At 38.8% G+C, this 26,241-nt stretch overlaps 1 protein-coding gene across 3 annotated transcripts in view; it reads right to left on the bottom strand.

Annotated features, from left to right (window-relative positions):
• Positions 1 to 11,992: 11,992 nt before the first annotated feature.
• The window catches only part of LOC114267863 (callose synthase 3-like), a 125,265-nt gene continuing 111,016 nt past the window's right edge, over positions 11,993 to 26,241 (bottom strand). For 2 of the 3 annotated variants that reach the window (XM_082910517.1, XM_082910518.1), the window contains 6 exons: positions 19,614 to 19,726; positions 19,256 to 19,485; positions 18,379 to 19,176; positions 18,230 to 18,280; positions 13,584 to 13,769; positions 11,993 to 12,516 (listed from right to left, as the gene is read on the bottom strand). In XM_082910517.1, coding sequence (XP_082766643.1) covers positions 12,238 to 12,516; positions 13,584 to 13,769; positions 18,230 to 18,280; positions 18,379 to 19,176; positions 19,256 to 19,485; positions 19,614 to 19,726 — 1,657 coding nt within the window. In that variant the 3' untranslated portion in view covers positions 11,993 to 12,237. Of the gene's footprint in view, positions 12,517 to 13,583; positions 13,770 to 18,229; positions 18,281 to 18,378; positions 19,177 to 19,255; positions 19,486 to 19,613; positions 19,727 to 26,241 lie in introns of those variants that run through there. The other variant, XR_014357482.1, reaches the window with a different exon arrangement.

Raw genomic sequence — 26,241 nt, 5'->3', positions numbered from 1 at the left:
CTCCCATCAAGATCTTTACCCACAACAACTCACAAACACCCTGTGACATGGCCCTGTATTTTTCCTCAGCACTTAAACTAACCACAAGTTTCTGTTTTTTACTACGCCATATGAGTAAGTTTCCTCCAATACATGTGAAGTATCTAGAAGTAGACTTCCGATCAGTAATTGACCCTGCCTGTGGGGATATATTTTCTGAGTACCAACACATGGCCAAGGTGATGCCGACGTGTCAGCCGAGGTGCCACATGTCCTGGTTGTTATGTCGAGGTCATCTCGGATAGGCCGAGGTTACCTCCGAAGATATCGGAATCCGAGATAAACGGATGAGGGGCAAGAGTCCTAGAATGAAAGAAGACTTCAGTTTGTATTAAGATAAGACTCTTAGAGAGTTTATCCTAATCTTACTGGGAGTCCAAGATTAGCAGTAATCCTGAGTCCATAGAAGTTAGACTTCTCTTGGGACTAGGTTTATGTTGGCTATAAAAGAGAGGCACCCCCATGGGTCTAATGTATGCTTTTGATACTCAAGCTTATGAGTTTAGCACTTGATTTATCTTTGAGAGATATACTGACTTGATCGTCGGAGTGCCTCCGGGTGGACGAACCACCTCTGGAATCTTCTCTTTTTATTCCAGGTCAGCCAGGTGCCATCTATTCTGCTGGTGCTCTCCAGCTGGTTACTAAGCGGGCAGTGTGGTCAGAAAATCACTCACACAATTTGGTGCCGTCTGTGGAAAAGAAAGAAGAATAGATGGCCAATGACGCATAGAATGATCAGATTGGAGACAACGCTCCTGCTGGGAGTGGGAGACCTATCAACCTCGACGTTGAAGGGGACGACCGTAACACAGAAACTCGTGACCAGAGTCACGGAGTGAAAGACGTCGGCCAGAAAGGTGACGCACCAAAGACAACAGATCGAAGCGGATACTACAACGAAGATGACCTCCAGGTATAGAAGGATAGATACCTACGGAGAAACGAAGACCCTTCCAGAAGGGATGCAAAGACAGGGGGCATGAGCGCTCCCAAGGAGATAACATTCAAGTATAGAAGAACTCATCCTAAGTGAGCAGATCTTGGATTCCAGATCCTGGATCCCGGATCCTAGAAGACATGATCTCGGCCTAGATGAGTAGGTCCGAGAAGAGAAGAGCTCAACTTGAGTGAGCAGATCCAAGATTCTAGCAGACAAGATCTCGGCACTTAAGTCCGAGAAGAGAAGAGCTCAGTGAACAGATCTCAGATCCTAGAAGATAAAAAAAGAAAACACGCAAGGTTGGACTGCAGTTAGCCAGGTTGAAGACCTTTTATAAGGTTCGCAGAGGAGTATGTGGAAGCCATGCAGAGGGTAGAGAGAAGAAGAATATGTTTACCACTTGTTGAAATTTGCAGCAATTTACAAGTTGGTTAAACCGATATGATGTTTACCACTTATTGAAATTTGTAGCAATTTACAAGTTGGTTAAACCGATATGATGCTTATCACTTGTTGAAATTTGTAGCAATTTACAAGTTGGTTAAACCGATATAATGTTTAACACTTGTTGAAATTCTGTGTGAATTTATAAGTTGAAGTTAAATCGAGGTCGTATCGGAAGAAGATTGGTTTAAACAATTGTTGAAATTCTGTGTGAATTTACAAGTTATAGTTAAACCGAGGTCGTATCGAAAGGAAGATGGTTTAACACTTGTTGAAATTTTGAGAAAAATTTACAAGCTGAAGTTAAGCCGAGGTTATGATAAATGATGATGGTTAAAACACTTGTTGAAATTTTTGAGAAAAATTTACAAGTTAAAGTCAAGCTTAAGCAATATCTGCGTACTTGCCAATACTACCAGGCTATCAAAACTTGAAATAGGGAAAAATGAAGTCTTGATAGAAGACATTGAGAAAGTGATAAGTCCTAAGCAACACTTGTGAAAATATTTGTTACAATATTTTCAAGTGTTAGGACAAGGCCGAGATGAGCAAGATTAGAAGTTGTGACAGAGGTATTTTACCCGAAGAGATTGCACAGTCAAGGTGTACTTTGAAGACATGCAAATTATTCTAAGTGTAAAATCATACAAGAGCAGAAAAAAGAAGACATTCATTCAAAAGAAGAAATTAGAGAAATGCATTTAAAGAAGAAAGAAGGCACTTCGGCCTGAATATTGAAAAATAAATTATTCAGACTACAAAAATGGCACGTCGGCCGGATTAAAAGCATACAAAGAAGGACAAAGTACAAGGTACAAGGTACAAGGTACAAGGAGTAAAAGAAGGAAACAAAACTACTTGGCATCAATGGTAGGATATAGAAGACAGTTGGTAAGACTTCTCAGCAGCCTTCTCGGCCTCAAGCTTAGCATCGATCTCCCAAAAAGTTTGATCAAAGCTCTTCTCGGCGATTGGTACCTCGGAGTTTGAAGGCAAGGATTGAAACCAAGAATCTAGAAAAAGACACAGAAAACAGAAACAAGAATGTAATTCGTAATCAAGAATGGTGATAAAGCTATCAGGAAATCAAGACAAAAAGATTGCACAGGTGTGTCAAGCCAAGAAACAGTGGCAGAAATCAACAGATATGTGAACAGTGTGTATTCAAGAAGATGATTTGGAAACAACGGGCAAAACAGCAATGGTGATTAACAATGAAACAGAGCTTCTTGAAAAGCAACAAGAAATAAAACCAGGAGGAATAGTGACTTACTAGAAAGAGGGAAGCCGAAATGAGAATTGCCGAAGTCTGACGACGGATGCAAAAATGACAGAATGACGTAAGCTTCACCGGAGGAGAGGAACGAAAACAGTTGTAGCGCTTGAAAGCTTGGAACAATGACGGATTTAAGCAAAAGAGCTAGAAAGAGAAAAAGCCAGAGGATTGAATGAAAAAAGAGAAAAACCAGAGTCAAGAAGACGACAAAGTTCAAGAATAAAGCCAAGTGCACAGGCACTAAGTATGTGAAGAACAAGAAAGTAATGACCCAGACACGATGCTAGCAACAGAAAGCGGATATGGCAAGAACAGTGCCAGGCGTTCAAACAATTCAAAACTTGAAAACAGACGAAAATAGAAGGCAACAGAGGGCAAGTAAACGGATTCAGAAGAGTTATGAAAGATTGAGCTTAATAAAAGAGTTTATGAACCTACCAAGAGAAATGAACGCCGATATAAAGATCGCCGGAGTCAAATAGATGACTGGAAGTCGGGAACCCACCGAAGAATGTGAGTGGAGCAGTTGCAAAGCTCTTGGAGTTTACGAATTAATGGAACAAGAACCTCGGCTAGGAGGTGTGATCTCGAGCAGCTTGGAAAGCATGAAGCTTAGTACTTGACAGAAGTGGACAGTAAAGTCCAAGGAACTTTGAGGTCGGCGAGTTTGATCTCGGACAGAGGGGCACAGATGAACGAACAGTGTAGGTTTCATCACCTCAGAATGCCGAGGTAATAGAACCTAGGGGGCAGTTGTAGGGATATATTTTCTGAGTACCAACACGTGGCCAAGGTGACGCCGACGTGTCAGCCGAGGTGCCACGTGTCCTGGTTGTTATGCCGAGGTCATCTTGGATAGGCCGAGGTTACCTCCGAAGATATCGGAATCTGAGATAAACGAATGAGGGGCAAGAGTCCTATAATGAGAGAAGACTTCAGTTTGTATTAAGATAAGACTCTTAGAGAGTTTATCTTAATCTTACCGGGAGTTCAAGATTAGCAGTAATCTTGAGTCCATAGAAGTTAGGCTTCTATTGGGACTAGGTTTAGGGGCATTTCCTTAAATAAGCCAAAATAGTAAATCAATTCCCAAACTAAGCCTAGTTTTGAAAGAATTCCCAAAATAGGCTAAATCGTGGTTCACAACCACGATTTCAACATATATGCGCCTGTCTCGCGTGGAATTTGGGAAGTCTTAAAATCGTGGTTACAAAACGCGCTTTTGATTAAGAAATCGCGGTTACAAAAGACGCTTTTAATTAATTTTTTTTCCTTCTGAACTCGCTGTTCTAAACCACGCTTTTATCGAAAAAAAAATTTCTTCTGAACTCGCTGTTCTAAACTACGCTTTAAAGAAAAAAAAAAAAATTCAAAAAACATGATTTCTAACCACGCTTTTAAACAAAACTGTGTTGTAGAGAAAGCGTGGTTAGAAACCACGCTTTCAAGACTCACAATCCACGCACTCACTCACAGCCACACCACACACTCTCTCTCCCTCTCTCTGACATATCACTCGCACACAACTCACACTCACACACAACTCACATCAAAATAAATATAAATAAATTTTAAGAATTAAATAAATATAAATAAATAAATAATGTTTAAAAATAAATAAATTTTAAGAATTAAACCCTAAATCTTAAAATAAAAAAAATAAATTTTATCCCTAAACAGTAAAGTAACGTTTGATAATGTTTACGTTTTTAGTTTATGTTTACAAAAATTTTATAAACTGATTTTTGTTTATTTTTAGGAAAACATAAATTACAAATGCGTTTAGTTTGAACAAAATATTTTAAAAAAATTTAAAAAATAAACTAAAAAATATGTTTGTTCAAACTTAAAATATTTATATTTATATTTATTATTTATGACAATAATATCACACATATTATAATTGAAAAAAAAATTAATTAAAAAAAATAATTGAAAAAAATTTAATTGGAAAAAAACACTATTTGAAAAAAAATATATTTCAAATAAATTTTTTTTTTCAAGCTTAAAATATTTATATTTATATTTATTATTTATGACAATGGGATCACACATATTTATTATTTTGAACAAAAAATAATATTTGAAAAAATATATATTTCAAATAATTTATTTTCAAATAATAATTTTTTTTCAAATAATGTAATTGGAAAAAAATATATTTCAAATAATTGAAAAAAAATTATTTGATAAAAAATTATTTGAAATATATTTTTTTCCAAATATTATTATTTTTTTCAATTCAATTGTTTTCCAATTAAATTTTTTTCAATTATTTTTGTAAACATAAACTAAAAACGTAAACGTTATCAAACGCTACTTTACTGTTTAGGGATAAAATTTATTTATTTTTTATTTTAAGATTTAGGGTTTAATTCTTAAAATTTATTTATTTTTAAACATTATTTATTTATTTATATTTATTTAATTCTTAAAATTTATTTATATTTATTTTGATGTGAGTTGTGTGTGAGTGTGAGTTGTGTGTGAGTGATGTGTCAGAGAGAGGGAGAGGGAGAGGGAGAGTGTGTGGTGTGGCTGTGAGTGAGTGCGTGGGTTGTGAGTCTTGAAAGCGTGGTTTCTAACCACGCTTTCTTTACAACACAGTTTTGTTTAAAAGCGTGGTTAGAAATCATGGTTTTTAAATTTTTTTTTTCTTTAAAGCGTGGTTTAAAACGAGTTCAGAATTTTTTTTTTTTTTTTATAAAAGCGTGGTTTAGAACAACGAGTTTAGAAGGAAAAAAAATTAATTAAAAGCGTCTTTTGTAACCGCAATTTCTTAATCAAAAGCGCGTTTTGTAACCACGATTTTAAGACTTCCCAAATCCCACGCGACAGGCGCATATATGTTGAAATCGTGGTTGTGAACCACGATTTAGCCTATTTTGGGAATTCTTTCAAAACTAGGCTTAGTTTGGGAATTGATTTACTATTTGGGCTTATTTAAGGAAATGCCCCCTAGGTTTATGTTGGTTATAAAAGAGAGGCACCCCCATGGGTCTAAGGTATGCTTTTGATACTCAAGCTTGTGAGTTTAGCACTTGATTTATCTTTAAGAGATATACTGACTTGATCGTCGGAGTGTCCCCGGGTGGACGAACCACCGCCGGAATCTTTTCTTTCTGTTGCAGGTCAGCCAAGTGCCATCTTGTAAAAATTTATGTATTATTGATTTATGTAGATATATTACAATTGATTGTTGTATTACAAATCAGAGTGGCATTATATAGGAGAGGGTTTGGGTAGTAGGTGAGTGTGTGTGGTAGGTGAGTTGAGTGGAGGTGGTAGGTGAGGATATATTTTAACAGCCCCCCGCAAACTCAAGGAGGATAGAAACTAACCAACTTGAGTATCCTCCTTGAGTTTGGAGAGAGGAGCAAAACAAGAAAATACATAAAAATAAAAATAAAAAAGATAGGAGACACTGTATGGTCGTGTCAGACCGTTGGTGAAGACACTGTATGGTGGTGTCATAACGTTGTAGAGGACACTGTATGGTGGTGTCAGACCGATTTAGAAGACAGTTTATGGGGTCATGTTGGACCGTTGTAGCAGACAATGTTGTGACAGTTGTTGTGACAGTTTACGGAGTCTTGCTGGACCCTTGTAGAAACTAACCGGAATCAATGTCGGGACAGTTTATAGAGTCTTGTCGGACCCTTGTAGAAACTAACCGGAATCAATGTCGGGACAGTTTACAGAGTCTTGTCGGACCCTTGGAAAAGCTAACCGGAATCAAATGTCGGGACAGTTTACAGAGTCTTGTCGGACCCTTGTAGAAACTAACCGGAATCTATGTCGGGACAGTTTACAGAGTCTTGTCGGACCCATAAAGGAGCTAACCGGAATCAATGTCGGGACAGTTTACAGAGTCTTGTCGGACCCATAAAAAGTCGCACCCTCAAAAGGTGTGCCCAATTCATAAAAAAGGCGTGCCATCAAAAGGCGTGCCATCAAAAGACGTGCCATCAAAAGACGTGTCCACTTTATCAAAAGATGTGCCATGAAAAGGCGTGCCAGTTTGTCGGGCGTCAAGAGGCGCGCGATGCGCGTGGCCGCCTTGGCTATATAACCAAGACGAAGGCAGAGGCTGAGGCAGAGAAAAACTGAGAGAAACCTCTGAAAAATCCTTCGTGTGGCTGAGAAAGAGAGTTCCTTGTGCTGAGAGAGATAGTGTGTAACACTCTGGTGCCCAGAAAAATGGCTTCGTCTTCGTCTTCCCATGGACTGCTCACCCTCTTTCCCGACCTCAACGAGTCAACAAGAGAGAGAACTGGTGCGGTGGCACTGGAAACTCAACCAAGCGCCCCGGAGTTTACTCCGTTGAACTTTCCGATGCGGTCTGTGGAGCAAAGAATGGCAGTGCTGTCAGATGTGGAGGCCAATCAGTATACTCTGAAGGCATGTGTGGAAAGCATGACGGCGGTCACAAATTTGTCGAACCGGCTGCAGAGTAGGACAAATGAGGTGCAGCATGTAAACTCCCAGCTGGCTCTGCTCCAACGCATGTATAAGGATGCGCGAGCAGAGATAAGTGTGCTGAAAGCAGAAAATAAGGAGCTGAAGCGGAAGGCCACCGTGATGTTCCGATTCGGAGGGTCGCCATATGCTGCAGTGGAGGAGCAGGGAGGTAACGTGCTCGGTGGACTTGGAAGCACTGAGGCAACACCGTCAAGGGCCGCCCAGGACGGAGGCAAGAAGAAAAGACCGGCGGAATAGGCGAAGAAGTGAGGTCGATGGGTGGTCGGCTGCAGAAAAGAAAACAAAGCTGTTGGTGTCTTTTTTTTTTTTTTTTTTTTTTTTTTTTTTTGTGTAAAAGTGTGATCGGGGTGGATCCCTGAGATGAATAAAATATGGTTTGGTGTGCAAAGCTATAGGGTATGAAATGAATTGGAAAAAGATTAAAAATAATGTGAAAGAAAAATAAAGAAAAAATAACAAAAATATATTTGAAATCAAAAATGAAAGATGGGGGAAATAGGAAAATCAAAAATATATTTGATTTTATTTTATTGATTTATTATTATTATTATTATTATTATTATTATTTTTTGATTGATTTTTGTTTGGGGAAGTGAATGTGTGAAACCGTGTGAATGGTTCACATGGGGATGTCCCCCTTGTGTTATAAAATAATAAAAAAAGAAAGTTGGGTGGAACATGATATCTTCGGGTGTGCATGACCTTTCACAGTGGATAATATTAAAAGCAAAAGAAATGAAAAGAGGAGGTATGGTTGGATGGGAGAATATTTTAGAATAAAAAAAGATAGAAAAAGCTGAAAAAGAGGGAGAGAGATGAATGGTGAGGGAATATGAGCTGCTGCGAAGGAACTTCAGTGAAACTGATGGTGAGGGAATATGAGCTGCTGCGAAGGAACTTCAGTGAAACTGGCTGTTTTGGCGTTGGTATTCAGGAGCACATTGATGCCGACGATCGAAAGCGTAGCCGGACACGTCAGCTCCGAATCGCACTGCGCCGTCTGTAAAGAAGCTGTCGTTCTCGTATCTGGATGTGTATCGTCGGTGCCATGCATCATATACAACACATCAATGACTGGAATATGAACAATAGGGTCACACATTAAAGGTGTGAATGTTAGGATCTGGAGTGAACTTGATCTGTCTTATCAGTGAGATCCATGCTTCTAGTTAAAGCATTGGAAGTCACCTTCCCACCAGTTCGAAATCGTCAAGAAGCAGAGTTGGAGAGAGCAAAATAAGGCTTCCACATCTAGGGAAACTGCTGCAAGCTCGTCCCATGCATCTTCTATTGGTAGAGCTGAAAAATCTGGTTATGATGAACTTCCCAAAGAGATGCATGAAATGAAAATCAGAGACGAGAACCATGTTGATAAAGATATGGAAGGCACTTTTGTCAATGGAAATGGACCAGAAACAGGTCAGATAATTTCCACTACAGTGAGTGGTTGGCGCTGGTTCGGCGACTGTGGAAGCAAGATTAAGCTCTGGTGAGTTCGGAGCTTTGAGACATTGATGCTGGATTGGAGTGAAATACTGAGGGTGATGAGAGGTCCGGCGGGCGGCCAAGGCGAGGCTGCCGCCCGCCGGTGAAGCGAAAATACTAGGTTCTTAACCTTGCTCTGATACCATGTAAAAATTTATGTATTATTGATTTATGTAGATATATTACAATTGATTGTTGTATTACAAATCAGAGTGGCATTATATAGGAGAGGGTTTGGGTAGTAGGTGAGTGTGTGTGGTAGGTGAGTTGAGTGGAGGTGGTAGGTGAGGATATATTTTAACACATCTATTCTGCCTGTGCTCTCCAACTGGTTACTAATCGAGCAGTGTGGTCAGAAAATCACTCACACACTACCCAATCAGCATTTGTATACCCCTTAACATCTAGATGATCATGTTTAGAAAACATTAAACCCTTACCAGGTGCGAATTTCAAATACCTGAAGATCCCGATGAATAGCATCCATATGGGCTTCATTAGGTAAATGCATAAACTGACTCACCACACTTACAGCATAAGCCAAATCTTGTCGTGTGTGAGATGAGTAAATCAATCTCCTAACTAACCTTTGGTACCTCTCTTTGTTAGATGGAACCTGATCAACATTGTCATTCCCCAATTTGTGATTTTGCTCAATTAGAGTATCAATAGGTTGGCAAGCTAGCATTCCGGTTTTGCTCAATAGGTCCAAAACGTACTTTCTCTGAGATAGGAAAATACCCTGCCTAATTGATACACATGGCCAACCTCTAAAACAGGTGATTTTTACAAGTCCAAGTAATATAGACCCCCACTTTCTCTACCAAGACCAATCGTCTTCTTCGTAAGAATATCCTAAAAAAGACAGTAAGTGGAAAAAAAGGTTACACAACAATTAAGATGCTTAGTAATCTGGTTGATAGACAATAAATTATTAGAGAGGCCAAGAACATGTAGGCCTGATGAAAGAGATAGAGAAGATGATAAAGGAATAGAACTAGCCCCAAGAACTGGGGTAGAAAGACCGTTAGCAACCTTAACAGTATTTCTAGGAGAAGTGGTATAGGAAGCAAACAGTTTAGAGTCATTGGTCATATGATCTGAAGCTCCTGAATCTATGATCCAAGGGTTAACAGAAGGAACAAGAGTGGTACTCAAAGTGAATCCAGAATTACCTGTGCTGGCTAAGGAAGTAAAAAGCATTATTAGCCAGAGAAACTTGTTGAGTAGATTGATCTACTAGAGAAGGGACAGAAGCTTGAGAGTCTGTAGAGGTATGATGAGCTTGAGGTCCTAGATTGCTCCCCCCCCCTTTTTTTTTGTAGTTCCCTTTTTTTTCCGAACAAACCACTTTGGATACCCATTCAATTTAAAACTTGTTTCTCGCACATGATTGGTACCGTTACAGTAGGTGCAGTTCCTATTGCCAGAATCTTTTGACCTACAAAATACTGATGGTGATTGAAAATTACCAGAAGTCATATCTGAACCCATCAGCAGAGACTGAGGAGAAGCACCAACCAACATAGCAGATCCATTATGAAATTTTCCAGCCATCATAGTAGTTTGACGAAACTCTTCACGGCGTACAAAGGCGAAAGCATTACGAAGATTGGGAAGAGGATCTTGAGCCAAGACTTGACTCCGAACCTGGTCCAAACTAGGATCAAGACCAGCCAAAAAATCGTATAAACAATCCTTCTCAATCTCCTTTTTCTGGGTGGCAACATCTGTGGCACACTTCATTACACTCGAACAAAGGTAGTCCAATTCCTGCCAAATAAGTTGAAGAGCACCATAGTAATCAGCCACAAACTCGCCATTCTGGCGTGTCTCATGAGCCCGGCATCGAAGTTCATACATATGTGAAGCATCCTTGCCAACAAAATAGGTTTGGAAAACTGCATCCCAAACATCATGAGCAGCAGAGAGACAAAGAAAAACAACCCTAACGTTAGAGGTCATTGAATTAAGAAGCCTAGATTTAACCATGGCATTATCCTCCAACCAAGTAGAGTAAGCAGCATTTGTTTCATCGGTTTTAAGTTTTTTTTTTTTCCTAGTTAAATACTGCACTTTTCCTCTTCCTGTGATATACATCTCCACACTCTGAGACCACATGGAGTAATTTCAGCCATCCAATTTGTCTAGGGTGATTTCTAGAGACATGTTGTCCTACTGCACAATCATAGTAGTCGGAGAAGGGGTAGTAATAAATTTTTTGTCGCCCATGTTGAGAGTGAATGGGAAGAATAGCAATAATCGGCAGAAAGATTGCATAGCAGCGATAGTAAAGTAGTTTCCAGCGACAATGGCAACGGCAAACTTTTCAAACCAGATCAGAATTGGCCGGGTAATATGTTAGGGTAAAAATCATTGGAGGAAAAACAGAGGAAAAGTTTTAGGATCAATGCTTTGATACCATGCTGGAATAGAGTAGATTATTTTATTCTTCTCCAATATGGAGGTATATATAGCTATACAAGGCAATACAAAAAAGGAAAAGATTTACAATTAACTAATACAGCTAATCTAATTAATAGCTACTATAAATAACTAAAAAAGGACAACTAACCCCTAAATGTACACACATTAACAATAAGTAAAAATAATTTATAAAAATTTATATAATCTTATTCTACCCTTAATTATTTTGAAGAGTGCTACTAATGGTCCATATCTTTTCTCTTTGAGCCCCATCTAAATATTTTACTTTTTATTTGTTTTTCTTTAAGGGTCTTGTTACACATGCTAAACAAACTTAAAAAGATTGTACTCTTTATTACACTCACTTTCATGCAAGATGTACAATTCTTTTAAACTTCTCAACATGTGCCTTAAGGATAAATGTTAACAAAATCATTTCTTTAAGCACCAATCTTAATCCCAATTCTATGTGTCCCATTGGTCCCATTCAACCTTTCAACATTGGCAAGCCTCTTTAGAAACTCCACCATGACAACTTGAAGGACTACTGTCTCCCAATGATTCCTAGAAAGAGTGGCATGGTGGTAGCAATAGTCGGAGGTGGTGGCTTGGCGGTGGTGTAGGGTTAAGATTTAGAAGGATAAGGACAGGGTAAGGGATAAGAATTAGTAAAAAGTGGGGGTGCAAAAAAAAAAAAAGTAGAGGCAAAAAGCAGCACCCTTATTTAACTATGTTGTTGCTTGCTTACGGGACTTGGGTATGGGCTGTCCTACCTTACCTTTCTTTTATTATGACTGATACTGATAGGTCCTGCTTAATGAAGTTATGTTCTTTCCTAAGTGACAGAGAGAGAGAGAGAGAGAGAGAGAGTAAATAACTAAATATATAAATAGGTGTAGACTGAAAGAAACTCTCATACTTGAGTTCCTAGTGATATTTTACTTCAAATGAACTGTATAATATGCATTGTTGCATACATGACAAGATTAGCTCTATTCTAACAAGCAAAAAACGCTGTACATAACACACTAATTACAAAAGCAGCTTACAAAACAGGACTAAATAGGAGGATGGATTGGATATCCATGAAGAAATCTGATGGTCGTCTAACATTAAGATTGCTGCGCAGCCAGCACTAAAATTAATCCTTGTTACTAGTAGCAGACGACATGCGATCTTTCCTATGCTTATTACGCCTATGGCCACCAACACCAAGAATACGAGAAATTTGTAGACCTCTGCTGAATGCTTGGTTGAACAGCATACGGGTTTGGAATTCTGAAACAAAAGGAAACCAGGCGAGAAATGCAACTGGAGTGAAAAGAAACAAACCCATCACAATTTCATAGCCACGGGCAAGCGTTTGAATTGATCCCCACAACCCAGCTCGTTGTACAAGAGGCTTGCAAGCTTGAGCAATCTGGACCAAAGGGAACGAACAAAGGCACATCAACTAAGCTTATATACAAAAACAAAGTTCACACAACCAACAAAGCATATTATGTATATCGACAAAATTATGAGCGGCAAGAAAGATTACAATGCTAAAATCAGTTTACAGAATTAGGTTCCACCACTTAAAAATTATTACTTCATAAAAAAGATCTAAATCAACAGGTTTATAGGTGCTCCGTTCTGTCACTTTGATCCTAAAGTTTTAATTTTGTTAATTTCATCCATAAAATTATAAGTTTAAGTCAAATTTCAAATTGCCCATTAAATTGTTAACAATATGATAATGAAATACACTGTAGTCCCTTCAAGTATGAGTTTCGTGTAAATATGGCTCCCAAAGTTTTAATTTTGATACTTTGGTCCCTAAACACTATGAAGAAGACGAATCATTGATTTACAATATTGAGGGACAAAATAGACAAAACGAAAACTTTGGCAACTAAAGTGACACAATAAGCATTCTTTAGGCAGAATAGGTGGATTTTGTAATTATTCTGTTAATGATTTTGATAATTGTTTGTAATTGGACCAATTTGACTTAAATTGAAAACTTTAGGGATGAAATTAACAAGATTGATAAAATTGGAGAACTAAAATAGACACAACACACAAACTTTAGGAACCATAGGTCCATAGGTGTATTTTATTTTTTTGATTTTGTCCCATAGAAGATCGACTCCTGCACCATGCAGGACCGGGAGCAAATAGTATGCTGCTTCTTTGCATTGTGAAAAGAAGAGAAAAAAAAAAAAAAGGAACTCCTGCCCTAGAGCCACCTGGCAAGGTGCCTTGCCTTAAATATTGGTTTCTTATGATCTGTCATCATATGAAGTATGATTTTACGCAATCAAAATCTTCTAATTGTGGTTGGCCTAAGGATGTGTCCAGCACCACCCTAAAGATGAAGCATGATAGTTCTGGAACTTGCTAAACTAAGCCAAAGTTTGAAACAAATAGAATTTAATGATAGTTACAAAGTATATAAAACTACAAATAAATAATTGCAAAATGAAACCAACATATTTCACTGACCAGAAGCAAACCCCAACCAGTTGGCATGAAGGCAAGAATGCACACTACAATATCTTGCATCGTCATATGGGGGAGTGCAATCAGAGTAATGAGAATGGAGACAAACGTAAGAAAGATCAATCCCTTGATTAGCCGAAACATGAGCTGGAAATCTGCACCGAACTTTCGCCGTGCAACAGAAACAGTCTGAGGGAATATTAAACAGAAGAAGCTAATCAAATGAGGAAAAGTGGCCAGAAATGCTATATTGACATGATTAGTCCACTGAAAATTGCAATAATCCCAGGCTTCAAAAAGAATTGCTTTATATTCTATAATTGGATTTGTATTGCAATACTCAAATTCTAAGCCAATAAGTCATATATAATATCACAAATAACATTCAATTTCTAACAGGAAAGTAGCAGTTACTTTGTCCGGAGGTACATGTTTAACAGATGAGCTATTGCATAGAAAACAAACTCAATTCATTTTCTTTTCTTTCCTTTCCTTCAAGGACTTTTATATAGAAATGTCAAATAAACATACCCAAAAAAAGAAAAAAGAAAAAAGAAAAGAAGATTATTAAGGAAAGCACGCTCTCGCGCACACACACACACACAAAATTATTGCCTTGTTTGACTTCATATTACTGTGAAATATGTTTATGTTCTTGTTATTTAGTTTAGTCATTAATGGTTATTATTAGTACTTAGGCTTTTAGGGTTTCATTACAGATAGTTTAGTCCTATTATCTATAATTAGGCTTTTAGGGCGTTTTTTATTAGTAGAATTATAGCATAAGATTGGAATTGTTAGTCCATGAACTCACAATCCTATGTTTGATTGCAAATTTTATTAACCGGATTACATGTATGACGAACATTTAATCTGACAAAATTGGCAAATTTTTAATATTGAGAGGGGTTGGGGATCATAATTTCAAGTATGAAAGAAAAAAAATAAAATGAATACATAATAAATGTTTATCTCACTAATTTAATTGGATAATTGATCCTACACTAATTCATGGGATTATTAATCATTTCATTATTAATCTTGTTAATCAAACAAGGCCATAGGGTTTCATTAAGGGCAGTTTAGTCCTATTATTGGTAATCAGGCTTGATTCAGTTTGTGGCCTGTTTGACTCATCCTGTGGCCTGCTCGTGCCCTCCATTTGTCTTGGTTTTGAGCTGCCTTGTTTTGACTCAAGCTGTGGTTAGTTTGTGACTTTCATTTGCTTCGGTTCTTTGTGTTGTTCTACTTCGACTGCTTTGCAAGGCCAACGGAAACCCCCCTAGCAACTAAGCATTCTGATGCTGGAAACCAGTGGTCAAGCACAGTTCACAATTTGCAGCATCATCACAGTAGCATCATTGCAGCAGTTGTTCGCAGCTTTAGTTCTTTGCAACTTCAGTCCTGCTTCAGTTCGGCAATCGCAGTTCGCAGCCCTTGTTCGGAGTCTTGATGAATTGTTCTTGATTGCAATTTTGTCATTTATCTCGGTTCTTCGATTGAGACTGGAGCTACGAATGGGAGTTAATGTTTGAGTTTTTGGTATTGGTTTGCCCCGACTTTTTTGTTATTCATGGCTTCCCATCTGAACATTTCTTCTCAGGCTTCTGCTATGACCACCACTTTGTCAGGTTTGCATAGTTCTTTTACCTCAGGTATCCTCTCTACCACATGGATTTTTTACTCTGGTTGTTCTCATCATATGACCCCTGTTTTGTTTCTTCTCAGCAATTGTGTTTCTCCCTCCTTCCCCATTACTATTGCTACTGCTAATGGATCCCCTATCTCTGTTAGTTCGATTGGTTCCATCTCCTCTTCTCTCTTGTCCCTTCCTCATGCTTTATGTTCCTCAACTATCTCTAAGTCTCCTCTCTATTAGTCAAGTATCTGATTCAGGTTATGATGTTCTCTTTTCTTCTTCTGATTGTGTAGTGCAAGATCAGGCATCTAATGAGGCAAATTGTGTTTGGACGTAGAGTTGGTGAATTTTATGTCTTTGGAGCACTTTCATCTGCCTCTAACATCTCCTTCAACTGCTATGTCATCTTTTTATTTAAATCACCAGTCCTTTCCTTTTTACCTTTTGCATTCTCGACTAGGGCATTTATCTAGTGATCGTTTGAAACTTTTAGTAAAATCTGGTCATATAAGTAAGTCTCTATTAGTGACATTTCAGAATGCAGTGGGTGTAAGTTTGCAAAGATGTCTGCTCTCCCCTTTCCAAAAAGTAGTTTTATTTCTTCAGCCCTTTTTCAATTGGTACATACCAATTTGTGGGGACCTTTGCCAATTGCTACAAGGGGTGGTTCCCAGTATTATGTATAGTTTGTGGATGACTTTAGCTGGTTTACATAGGGTTTACTAGCTGATCTAAAAATCTTATTTCTATAAGACTTACTATGATTTTCACTCCATGCTCAACACCCACTTCTCTACCACCATTAAAATTCTCCGTTCTAACTTGGGGGGTGAGTTCTTCCTTTTTGAGTTTGCTAAGTTCTTAGCTACACATTGTACAATTAATCAATCCTCTTGTTCTGATACTGTTGCATAGAATGGTTGAGCTGAAAGAAAACCTCGACATCTCCTTCACACCGCTCGATCCATTATTCTCTCCTCGTCCGTCCCTTCCATCTTTTGGGGAGAATCTGTACTTACCGTTGCCTATCTTCGTAATCGCATGCCTGACCTTCTTCTCTCTGGTGCTTCTCTATACGAGCGCCTCTTTGGTGAGATTTCTAATTATTCTCTTCTTCGTGTATTTGATTCTACTTGCTTTGTTTTTCTTCCCCAATGGGACTGTTCTAAACTTAGCTCGCATCATGTCTTATGTGTTTTCTTGGAATATAGTATTCATCAGAAGGGTCACTATTGTTATGATCTTGTGACCAAAAAGCTTTGTGTGTTTCGGCTTGTCATCTTTCTAGAGAAATTACCTTCACCATTCATTCCACTCCTGCTCTCATTGCCAAGGATGAATTAGTTCACATATTGATCCATGGCCTCCCGATGTACCCCCAGATGAGTTTGTCTCTGACCTTGAGGTGTCCACTTTGCCTTTTGCTAGTGCTCTAGATCCTTCTTCTACTCCTCTCCTTGTTTACAAACGTCACAAAGCATCGTCAAGCTCCCATTCCTCTAACTCTACTGCACCTTCCGTTGCCTGCTGGTAAGAATCTTGTGGGTTGCAAATGGGTCTACAAGGTCAAGATTCTTTCTAATGGCTCTTTGGAATGTTACCAAGCCCGTTTGGTTGCAAAGGGGGGGTTTCTCAAGAGTATAAGATAGATTACGAAGAGACTTTTGCTCCCGTTGCCAAGATTTCATACTCTTATCTCTGTTGCTACTACCTATCAATGGCCTTTGTTTCATTTAGATGTCAAGAATGTTTTTCTTAATGGATATCTTGTAGAGGAAGTGTATATGTGACCTCCAACTGGTCTTTCTCATCCTCTAAGTCTTGTTTGCCATAATCGCCATGCCCTCTATAGTCTCAAGCAGTCTACATGGGCATGGCATGAGTGGTTTCAGTCTGTTGTTCTCAAGACTGGTTTTTGTCCAAGCCTACATGATTCGGCACTTTTTGTTCATCATATTTCTGCTAGTCTTGTTCTTCTTCTCCTATATATGGATGATATGATCATCATTGGGTCCAACTCTAGTACTATTTAGGAGGTTAAGCAATGAGGTTTTTAGAAATTTGAGATAAAGGATTTGGGGTCCTTTTGGTATTTACTTGGTATTGAGGTTGCCGATATCTTTTGTTATAGACTAAATATGCTAGTGATAACCTTTCTCGTACCAATCTCCTAATGCCAAGACTGTGGATACTCCTATTGAATTGCATGCTAAGTTTTTTGCTTTCGATGGAGTTCTTCTTTAGGATCCTACTATGTATTGTGAGTTGGTCGGTTGTCTTGTTTACCTCACTGTGACAACTCGCCTGGATGTCTCTCTTATACTGTGCACATTCTCAGCCAATTTGTCTTTGCTCTTCGTTCCACCCATTGGGTTGCCTTGTTACATGCTCTTTGCTACATTTGGTAATTGTTGCGATGCATATTATTGTCTTCCTTTGTCATTTTGTTCGGTAGTATCTTCAGGTTGGCACTTTAACTCTTCCTTTTGTTCCCTTCTCTCTCCAATTGGCCGATTGCTTTACGAAGACTCACTACTACCCGCTTTTGTTTTCTTCTTAACAAACTTTCGATGCTCTTTGCACTCCCATCCTCAGTTTGAGGTGTGTGTGTGAAATATGTTATGTTTATGTTCTTGTTATTTAGTTTAGTCATTAAGGATAGTTTAGTTTTATTATTTGTAATTAGGCTTTTAGGGTTTTATTAAGGGTAGTTTAGTCCTATTATCTGTAATTAGGCTTTTAAGGTTTTGGTTGTTTTCCTATTTATGTTGTACTTCATTTTTGGCTATTATTTTTTCAATACAAACATATGTTTTGCTTTCAACTTTGTATGAAACTTACAAGTGAATCACAACCACCTAAAAAGGAATTCACAAGAGTTTGATATTGACAGCTTGCTTCTACCAATATAACAATAAATGTGATACCTTCATTCCATAGAGAATGTAATTTCTTAAGTCCTGTTTTCCCAAAACATTTATAGCAGAATTGTGAGGAATTTGCCTCTTACCTTCATCACAAACAAGATTAGAAGGATAGCCAGCCATGATATGCCATATACCTGTGACCCATAGACACACAGTTACAATAAAAAATCTATCTGATGTTATCACTTTGAAAGAGAACATAGGCATCACAAATCAGCAGCAATTTACATACCAGAAAACTTTTCGTACTCTTTGTGATGGTCAAGTGATAAACAAGCCCATATTGGTAGATAAAAAATCGTAAAGCTAACAATATCTCGGCAGCTATACCCGACTTTCCAGAATGACGAAGATGTTCTTGTTCCAGCCCCCACCAAGATTCCCAACTTTTTTCTGGGGGTACACCAATACCACCTTGGTTGCTTATCCACTTATTCCAATCAGTCCAATCATCCACAATCTTTTGCCACTCAAAACCAGAAGGATTGAAGAGGAAGGGCGCAAAAAGCCAGGTGCCCACCATGATCCACATTGATATTGTGATCAAAACATAAGCAACTGCACTTCTATAGGTTTGACCAAAAATTTGGTAGACAATTAGCAGTATCATTAGCTCAAGTCCCTTGACAAAGTGACTACGGGAGTAGAGACGATAGTTCTCAGCAAATTTGGCATGAAACACCACAAACCCTCGACCTGTACGCCTGTATTTTGCTCCTCCATGGAGTAAAGTCCTTCCAAAATAGTGGGTCTTTGTTCCAAGAGTAAATGTGAAAAATACTGGTGCCAGTTGTAGCTGCATTAGTATGAATTCACTTAGTGCAGTTCGGAAGCCCCTTTCTAATCCAATCTCCATCAACATAGGCAAGGCCATCAAAAATCCAATTTGCACAAATGATTGAGAAGCAAGAGCCACTTGGAGAGGCTTATTGTCTCGAATTGCTGGTTGTTTGTTCAGCGCCTCCTCAAGCCCACTAAGAAGAAGATAAAGGCGGCCGTAAAGGAAGACATATACAGTGAGAACAGTAATCTGCAAGAAGAAATATGAAGAAGCTCAGAAAACAAAGATAATTTAAACCTGTGAAGAAAAGAGTATAATTGCAACATACCAAGGTATTGAAATAGGAACCAACTGTGGTGAAGTAACATGACAACATTCGAAAAAAGTCAAAACGGTGTCCAAGCCTGTATAGATCACGACTCAATGCCTGCTCTCCATTGCCATTAGCAATTTTTGCCTCAAATTGAGAAATCTGGTTAAGGCCCACATCTCTTCCTTTCCCAACTTGTATGTATTCATGATGAGTAACATTTCCTTCACGAAGTGTAGAATTGAAGCCTGCATTCAGGTGCCATCACAAGAGCTATTTGGTAAGACAAGATTAGTACCTCCTTCCCTCCACCTCCAAAAGAGAAGAAGAAAAAACTGGAAATACAAAATTAGAGAACTTGAGAGGATGGGCATACCAGCGAATATATCCTCACTTAAGTTAATAGTGTTGGATGCTTTGCTAACACCTCCCCTTGTAAGGTGAAATAACCTATCAAAAACATCTGGATGACCATAATGAAACCGAACCCTGAATGAGCAGAAACCAAGATAAGTAATGTGGAGCATCAAATGAGAGAAATACAGGTTTCCTAAAGAAAAATAGCCTTAGCTCAGCACATTGAATACCAACAAACCTTTATGCATACAAAAGAAACAATGATGAGGGGGTTTCCCTAAAGGAAAATACTGAAGTTTTAGGCATAGGAAGGAACATCATAGAGTTTTTATACAAACATAGAAAGTCAATGAAGGATCAAAATAGGTAGGATCCTAGCAAACTTTACAATGTACACTGTGAAACATACATTATTTTTTGGTATTATATATTTTTGGTATCTTTCTTAACACCTAAGTCCTCACCTGGTTTCACGATTCTGCGGAGCGTAGTATCGCTATGAACTTTTCCAAATTTCTTATTGCACAAAAAGTTTGGAATTATCTGCAGACTCTATATCTTGAATCTAATTACGCTAAGCAATACGAGTTGGAGATGTCCATTCAGAGTACTTTGCAAAGAGATAAATCTGTTAAGGAATTCCACAATGAGATGACAGGGTATTGGGATCAACTGGTTCTTATGGAACGTCCTGAATTACAGCTGTTAGACATATACAGTACAGGAAAAAGCTGAGGCATTTTTTGCCCAAATTCCCAGCTATTCCGTCATTCATGTGTTTGGGTTTTGTCCTACTTCCTCAGCCGGAGTGTACAAAACATAGTGCGCGATCGGTATTATGTGCATTCTTAGGTTATGGGGTTCATCAGAAAGGGTATCGGTGTTATGATCTTGTGACTCACAGGCTATATGTTTCTTGCCATGTTTTCTTTCTTGAACATCTTCCCTACTATACTCTTCCTTCCTTTCCTACTTCCGTCTCCAAAGATGAATTAGTGTGTCCTGACCAATTTCTTAGCGACGTCCAATATAATGAAAAGAATGTGTTTTGGCTTACCTATGAATGAGGTAGAGGCCACGTAAATGTAAGATTTCTGAAAGTTTTCTGTATATTCAATTGTGTAATAATACAAAGAATATATCTGATTATATAGTAAACCTAACCCCAAGACTAAAGGAAACACTGCTATATATACACCTAAAACACTACCACATATATAAACGTAACCTAAAGGAAACACTGCAATATATATACACCTAAAACACTGCCATATATATATATATATACCTATACAATCACTCAGAAAAGGAAACACTGGCTAACCTAATATTCTCACATCCCTACTTAAACTCAAGGTGTTGTAGTAGAAAACACTCGGAGTTTGCCAAGAAGGAACTGAAACTGAGCAGTGGTGTGAGTCTTGGTAAAAAAGTCAGCAAGTTGTAGAGTCAAAGAGACGAAAAGAAGCGAGATAGAGTCGGACTGCAGATGCTGACGAACAAAGTGACGAACAAAGTGACCATCAATCTCAATGTGCTTGGTCTGCTCATGGAAGACAGGGTAATTTGAATGGCACTACGGTTGTCACAATAGAGGGAGGTCGGAAAAGACTGAGGGACACCCAAATCAGATAGGAAACAACGAAGCCAAACAATCTTAGCAGTAGCATAAGCCACAGCACGATACTTAGCTTCAGCAATAGAGCGAGCAATAACAGTTTGTTTCTTGCTTTTTCAAGAGATCAAGGAATCGCTAAGAAACATACAGAAACCAGACGTGGACTTGCGATCAGTAACATCACCAGCCCAATCAGAATCAACATAGGCATCAAGCTGACTGATAGATAAACTGACAAATAACTGAGGAATATAAAGCACAGATGGAATAGAGACAACAAACATAGCAGACGGTAAGACAGACCCAACAGATATAACAGACATACCAGACCCATTAGCGGCATTAACAGTAATCGGAAAGGGAGGGGGAGTACAATTTTGAAGTAAGAAGAGATGAGGAGTCATATGATGAAAGGCATCAGAGTCAAAAATCCAGATAGACGAAGAGATACCTACGATTTTGAAGTAAGATGAGATGGGGAGTCATATGATGAGAGGCAACAAAGTCAAAAATCCAGACAGACGAAGAGCTACCTAAAGAAGACCCAAGCAAACCTGAATGAAGAGAGGAAACAACCAAAACAGACGGGGAGGGCTGAGAAGTAGACAGAATATGCTGAAACTGACTAATTTGAGCACTCAAGGAAGCCAAGTCAGGATCAGGAGCTGGAGCAGTTGCAGTAGAACTAGTGTGAGGCTGAATGGTACTCAGAGGAAAGGAGCAGAACTGGATTGGAAATTGCTGAAAAAACGAGGCATACACAGATAAAGTAGACATACATCCCTTTTTGGGACAATGATACTTTCAATGGCCCCTCTAATGGCAGAAGGCACACTCATCAGAAGCCAGAGGCTTCATAGTAACCAGAAAACTGAGGGGTTCAAATGTAATCAAACAAAATAGCCAAACCAAGGGTTCAAGTGTAATAAACCCAAAATAGACTAAAGTAACCAAATCAAGATCAGATGACCCAGCAACCTAGATGACCCAACAAACTAGTCGAACAAGAGAGAGAGAGAGAGCAGCCTAGTGTTGCAATTCTGAAACCAGATTAAACCAGAGAGCTCGCGATGGGTCGCGATACTAGAGTAGAAGAAAGAAAGAACTTTAATGCTCAGAGGATCAGCGAATAAGGATCACTCGTGAGAACCACTTGACGAACCCGAAGTCGACGAAATCAAAGGAGAGAGAAGACCAGTAGTGAAAGGAGTTCCAACTGAAGGTCATGAACCAAAGAGGGGTCAAGACGGATGTCCTTTCAACTAGCGAAAACGAACCACGATGGCGATGAACTAGAGCCAGAAATCGTGAGATCCAGAGATGTCGGATGAACCAGAGATGCCGACCGTAAAGGAGTTACGAACCAGGCTGGAGAACCTATGTGAATCAGACAACGACACAAACAGAGGACCAGACGAACCAAACCCAATCTCGAACCAAATAGGTCGCACGTATTCAGAAAGTTGAACCAAAGAACTCAACGAAGCAGAGAAGCTTGGACAATGGCTGCTTGGGTTTCGAACCTAGCTCTGATACTATGTAAGATTTCTAAAAGTTTTCGGTATATTCAATTGTGTAATAATACAAACAATACATCTGATTATATAGTAAACCTAACCCCAAAACTGAAGGAAACACTGCCATATATATGCATACAATCTCTCAAAAAAGGAAACACTGCCTAACCTAATATTCTCACAGTATATATATAATATATTCATGATACAATTTAGGAAACAATATAAACAATACAATCTACTAAAAATAAAAATATTTTGATTCCTATATCCAATACTCACCCTTAAGCTGGTGTAAAGACATTCAACAAACGCAGCTTGTCAATAGATGACTGGAGCAACATTGGTTCCACAGACTTTGTGAGCATATTTGCTAACTGTTGAGAAGAAGAGACAAAGGATTGACTCACAATGCTTGTCCAAACCTTCTCTCTAATGAAATGTGTGTTAACCTCGATATGCTTAATACGCTCATGAAGCACAAAATTAGAGGATAACATAATGGCAAATTTGTTATTACAAAATAATGAGGAAGGAACCGTCTCCTTAAAACCTAATTCTGCCATAATAGAGCGAAACCAAAGAATCTCACGTCCCATATGCCACAGCCCTATACTCGGCCTCTATAGAAGATCTAGAAACAACTGTCTGCTTCTTACTTTTCCATGATATAAGATGACCACCATAGAAAGTACAAAAGCCAGAAGTGGAATGCTGATCAGTTCTAGACCCTACATAGTCAGCATTGGTGAAACAGGAGAGCCCAAATTGAAGACTAGTTGTGAAGCACAATCCTAAGCCAAGAGAAGTCTTCAAATAACTCAAAATGTGATGAACCGCATCAAGGTGCTATTTACGAGGTGCATGCATGAACTGACTCACAACACTAACCGCAAATGTCAAGTCAGGTCTAGTGTTGGTCAAATAAATGAGGCGTCCAACAAGGCACTGATACATGCCTAGGTCATCTAGCAATGCACTAGACTCTGACATGAGCTTGACATTAGGATCCATAGGAGGAGAAGTAGGTTTACACCCTAACATACCTATAACCTTAAGCAAGTCAAGAATGTACTTCCTTTGAGATAAGGAGATCCCCTACCTTGAGCGAGCCACCTCAATTCCCAAAAAATACTTGAGACATCCTAGATCCTTAATATCAAAAGTTTAGCCCAAGTCTTTCTTTACTTGACGAATGCCGACAGAGTCATTGCCCGTGAGAATAATGTCATCCACATAAACTAACAAGACAATACACTAACACGCAAAATTACGGCGAATGAAACAAGTATGATTTGAGTGGCACTGAACAAAGCCTATAGATATGATAACAGAATTGAAGCAACCAAACCATGCTCGTGGAGACTGTTTCAGACCATATAAAGACTTGCATAACCGACACTTTCCCCGAATACTCTCCCTTAGCCCGAAAATCGGGTGGAGGAGCCATGAAAATCATCTCAAGGAGATCTCCATGAAGAAACACATTCTTGACATCAAGTTGATAAAGAGGCCAAGAATGCGATGCTGCAAGAGATATAAAGAGACGCACAGAAGTAAGCTTGGCGACAAGAGCAAAAGTGATGCCAAAATCCTTACCAGGAATCTATGTGAAACCTTTGGCCACTAGGCGGGCTTTGTAACAGTCAATTGAGCCATCAACAAGGTATTTTATAGTGAACGCCCATTTGCAATCAACAGTACTTTCCCCAGGAGGTAAAGGTACAAGATCCCAAGTGATTCTGTTCTAAGGCCGCCATCTCAGTTTGCATAGCCTCAACCCATTTGGGATTATAGAGTGTCTTGGACACAGAACGAGGAATGGACTCCGATTCAAGCTTGCCAAAGAAAGAATGACAAGAATTGAAAACCTTGTCATAGGAGAGATACTGTGAAATTAGATGATTAGTACTACTCAAATAACCCCAACAATTTAGAGAATGTCGATCCAGAGGTGGGTTATGAGGAGGTGGAGGAGACAGAGCTAAAGGCGAAGAGTTACCTGACCCACAAATCGGAGAGGTGGTAGGGGGCATCTGAGTGTGTAGTATACCTACAATTTGGGGGGGAGGGGAGGGGAGGGGAGGAGAGAAGGCGAAGGTTGAGAAGGAGGGAGGAGAGCAACCTCATCCTGAACCTCGTCCAAAATGGGCATTAGGCGAACACTGGAAGTAGCGCGAGTAGAAGTCTGCAAAGGAGGGCTATTACCAAAGAAAGAAAGATCCTCATAAAAAGTAACATCCAAATTGTGGTGAAAGTGACGAGACACAGGATCATAACACCTATACTCTTTGGATATAGAAGAGTACCCAAAGAAGACGCAACGAATAGATGTGTCATCTAACTTAGTGCGAGTGGGACTCTGATTTTGAACAAAACAAGTACACCTAAAGACATGAGGTAAGAGAGGAAATAAAGTGGTAGTGGGCATAAGGATATGAAACGGAGTGAGACCATGCAACACACAACTAGGGGTCCTATTAATGAGGAAAACATAAGTAAGGACAGCTATATGCCAATAAGACTTGGGAACACCTATACCCCGAAAAGGACATTAGATATCAGACATAATATGACGGTTTTTGCGTTCAGGGGTCTGAGGATAAGTAAGTTGTTGAAGAATACCAGTTTGATTGAGATGGGAACGAAATTCATTAGAAATATATTCCCCATCATTATTAGAACATATATTCCTAACTGTATGAAACTGAGTTTTAACCATTTGAAAAAACTGAACAAAAATGGGAAACACGTTAGACTTACAACGAAATAGATAAACCCAAGTGCATCTAGTGTGATCATCAATAAAAGTCACATAATACCTATGATTAGAAAAAGCAGTGACAGGGGAAGGACCCCAGACATCTGCATGTATAAGATCAAAAGTATTAGGAGCACGAGTCATATGAGGGATATAGCTAGTACGGGTATGCTGAGACAACTCACAAAACACACAATGAAATTTAAAATCTTTGCAAGCTTTATTAAATGAAGGAAAAAGTTGACATAAATATTGAAAATTAACATGACCCATACAAACATGCCATAATTCTAAAGTTTGAATATAAAAACACAAAACATTGAAATAGGCAAAACAAAGGCCTGAAAACTAGCTAATGATGAAAAGGAAGGCTCGTCCGGTAGATCCCTAAAGTAGTAAAGCCCATCACGCTTATAGGCAAAATTTGGAACATGCAAAATAGACAATAAAGTAATGGTAAGGGATAAAGACACTACATCCTTATGATGAATAGAGGATGAAGAACCATCAGCAAGACACATAGATTGGGCAATAGTAGTAGGGATTGAAGAAGAAAGAAAGAAAAATTCACCCCTCACATGATCATTAGCCCCAGAATCCAAAACCCATGATAGACTAGCAGAATGAACATGGAAAGCAGTAGAAATACTTGTAGCAAGAATGGCAGTAGTGGAAGACAATGGGCTATGAGAACTACTAGTGAATGACCAATCTCAGTCTGTAACTCCTATAAATTAGGGAGATTACGAGA

This window comes from Camellia sinensis, unplaced genomic scaffold (genome assembly GCF_055761805.1).
Source record: "Camellia sinensis isolate YWXY unplaced genomic scaffold, ASM5576180v1 Unanchor1, whole genome shotgun sequence".
In the NCBI taxonomy this organism is placed as follows: domain Eukaryota; kingdom Viridiplantae; phylum Streptophyta; class Magnoliopsida; order Ericales; family Theaceae; genus Camellia; species Camellia sinensis.
Note: the sequence above shows the minus strand (reverse complement) of the source record. Positions and strands in the feature narration are given on the sequence as shown.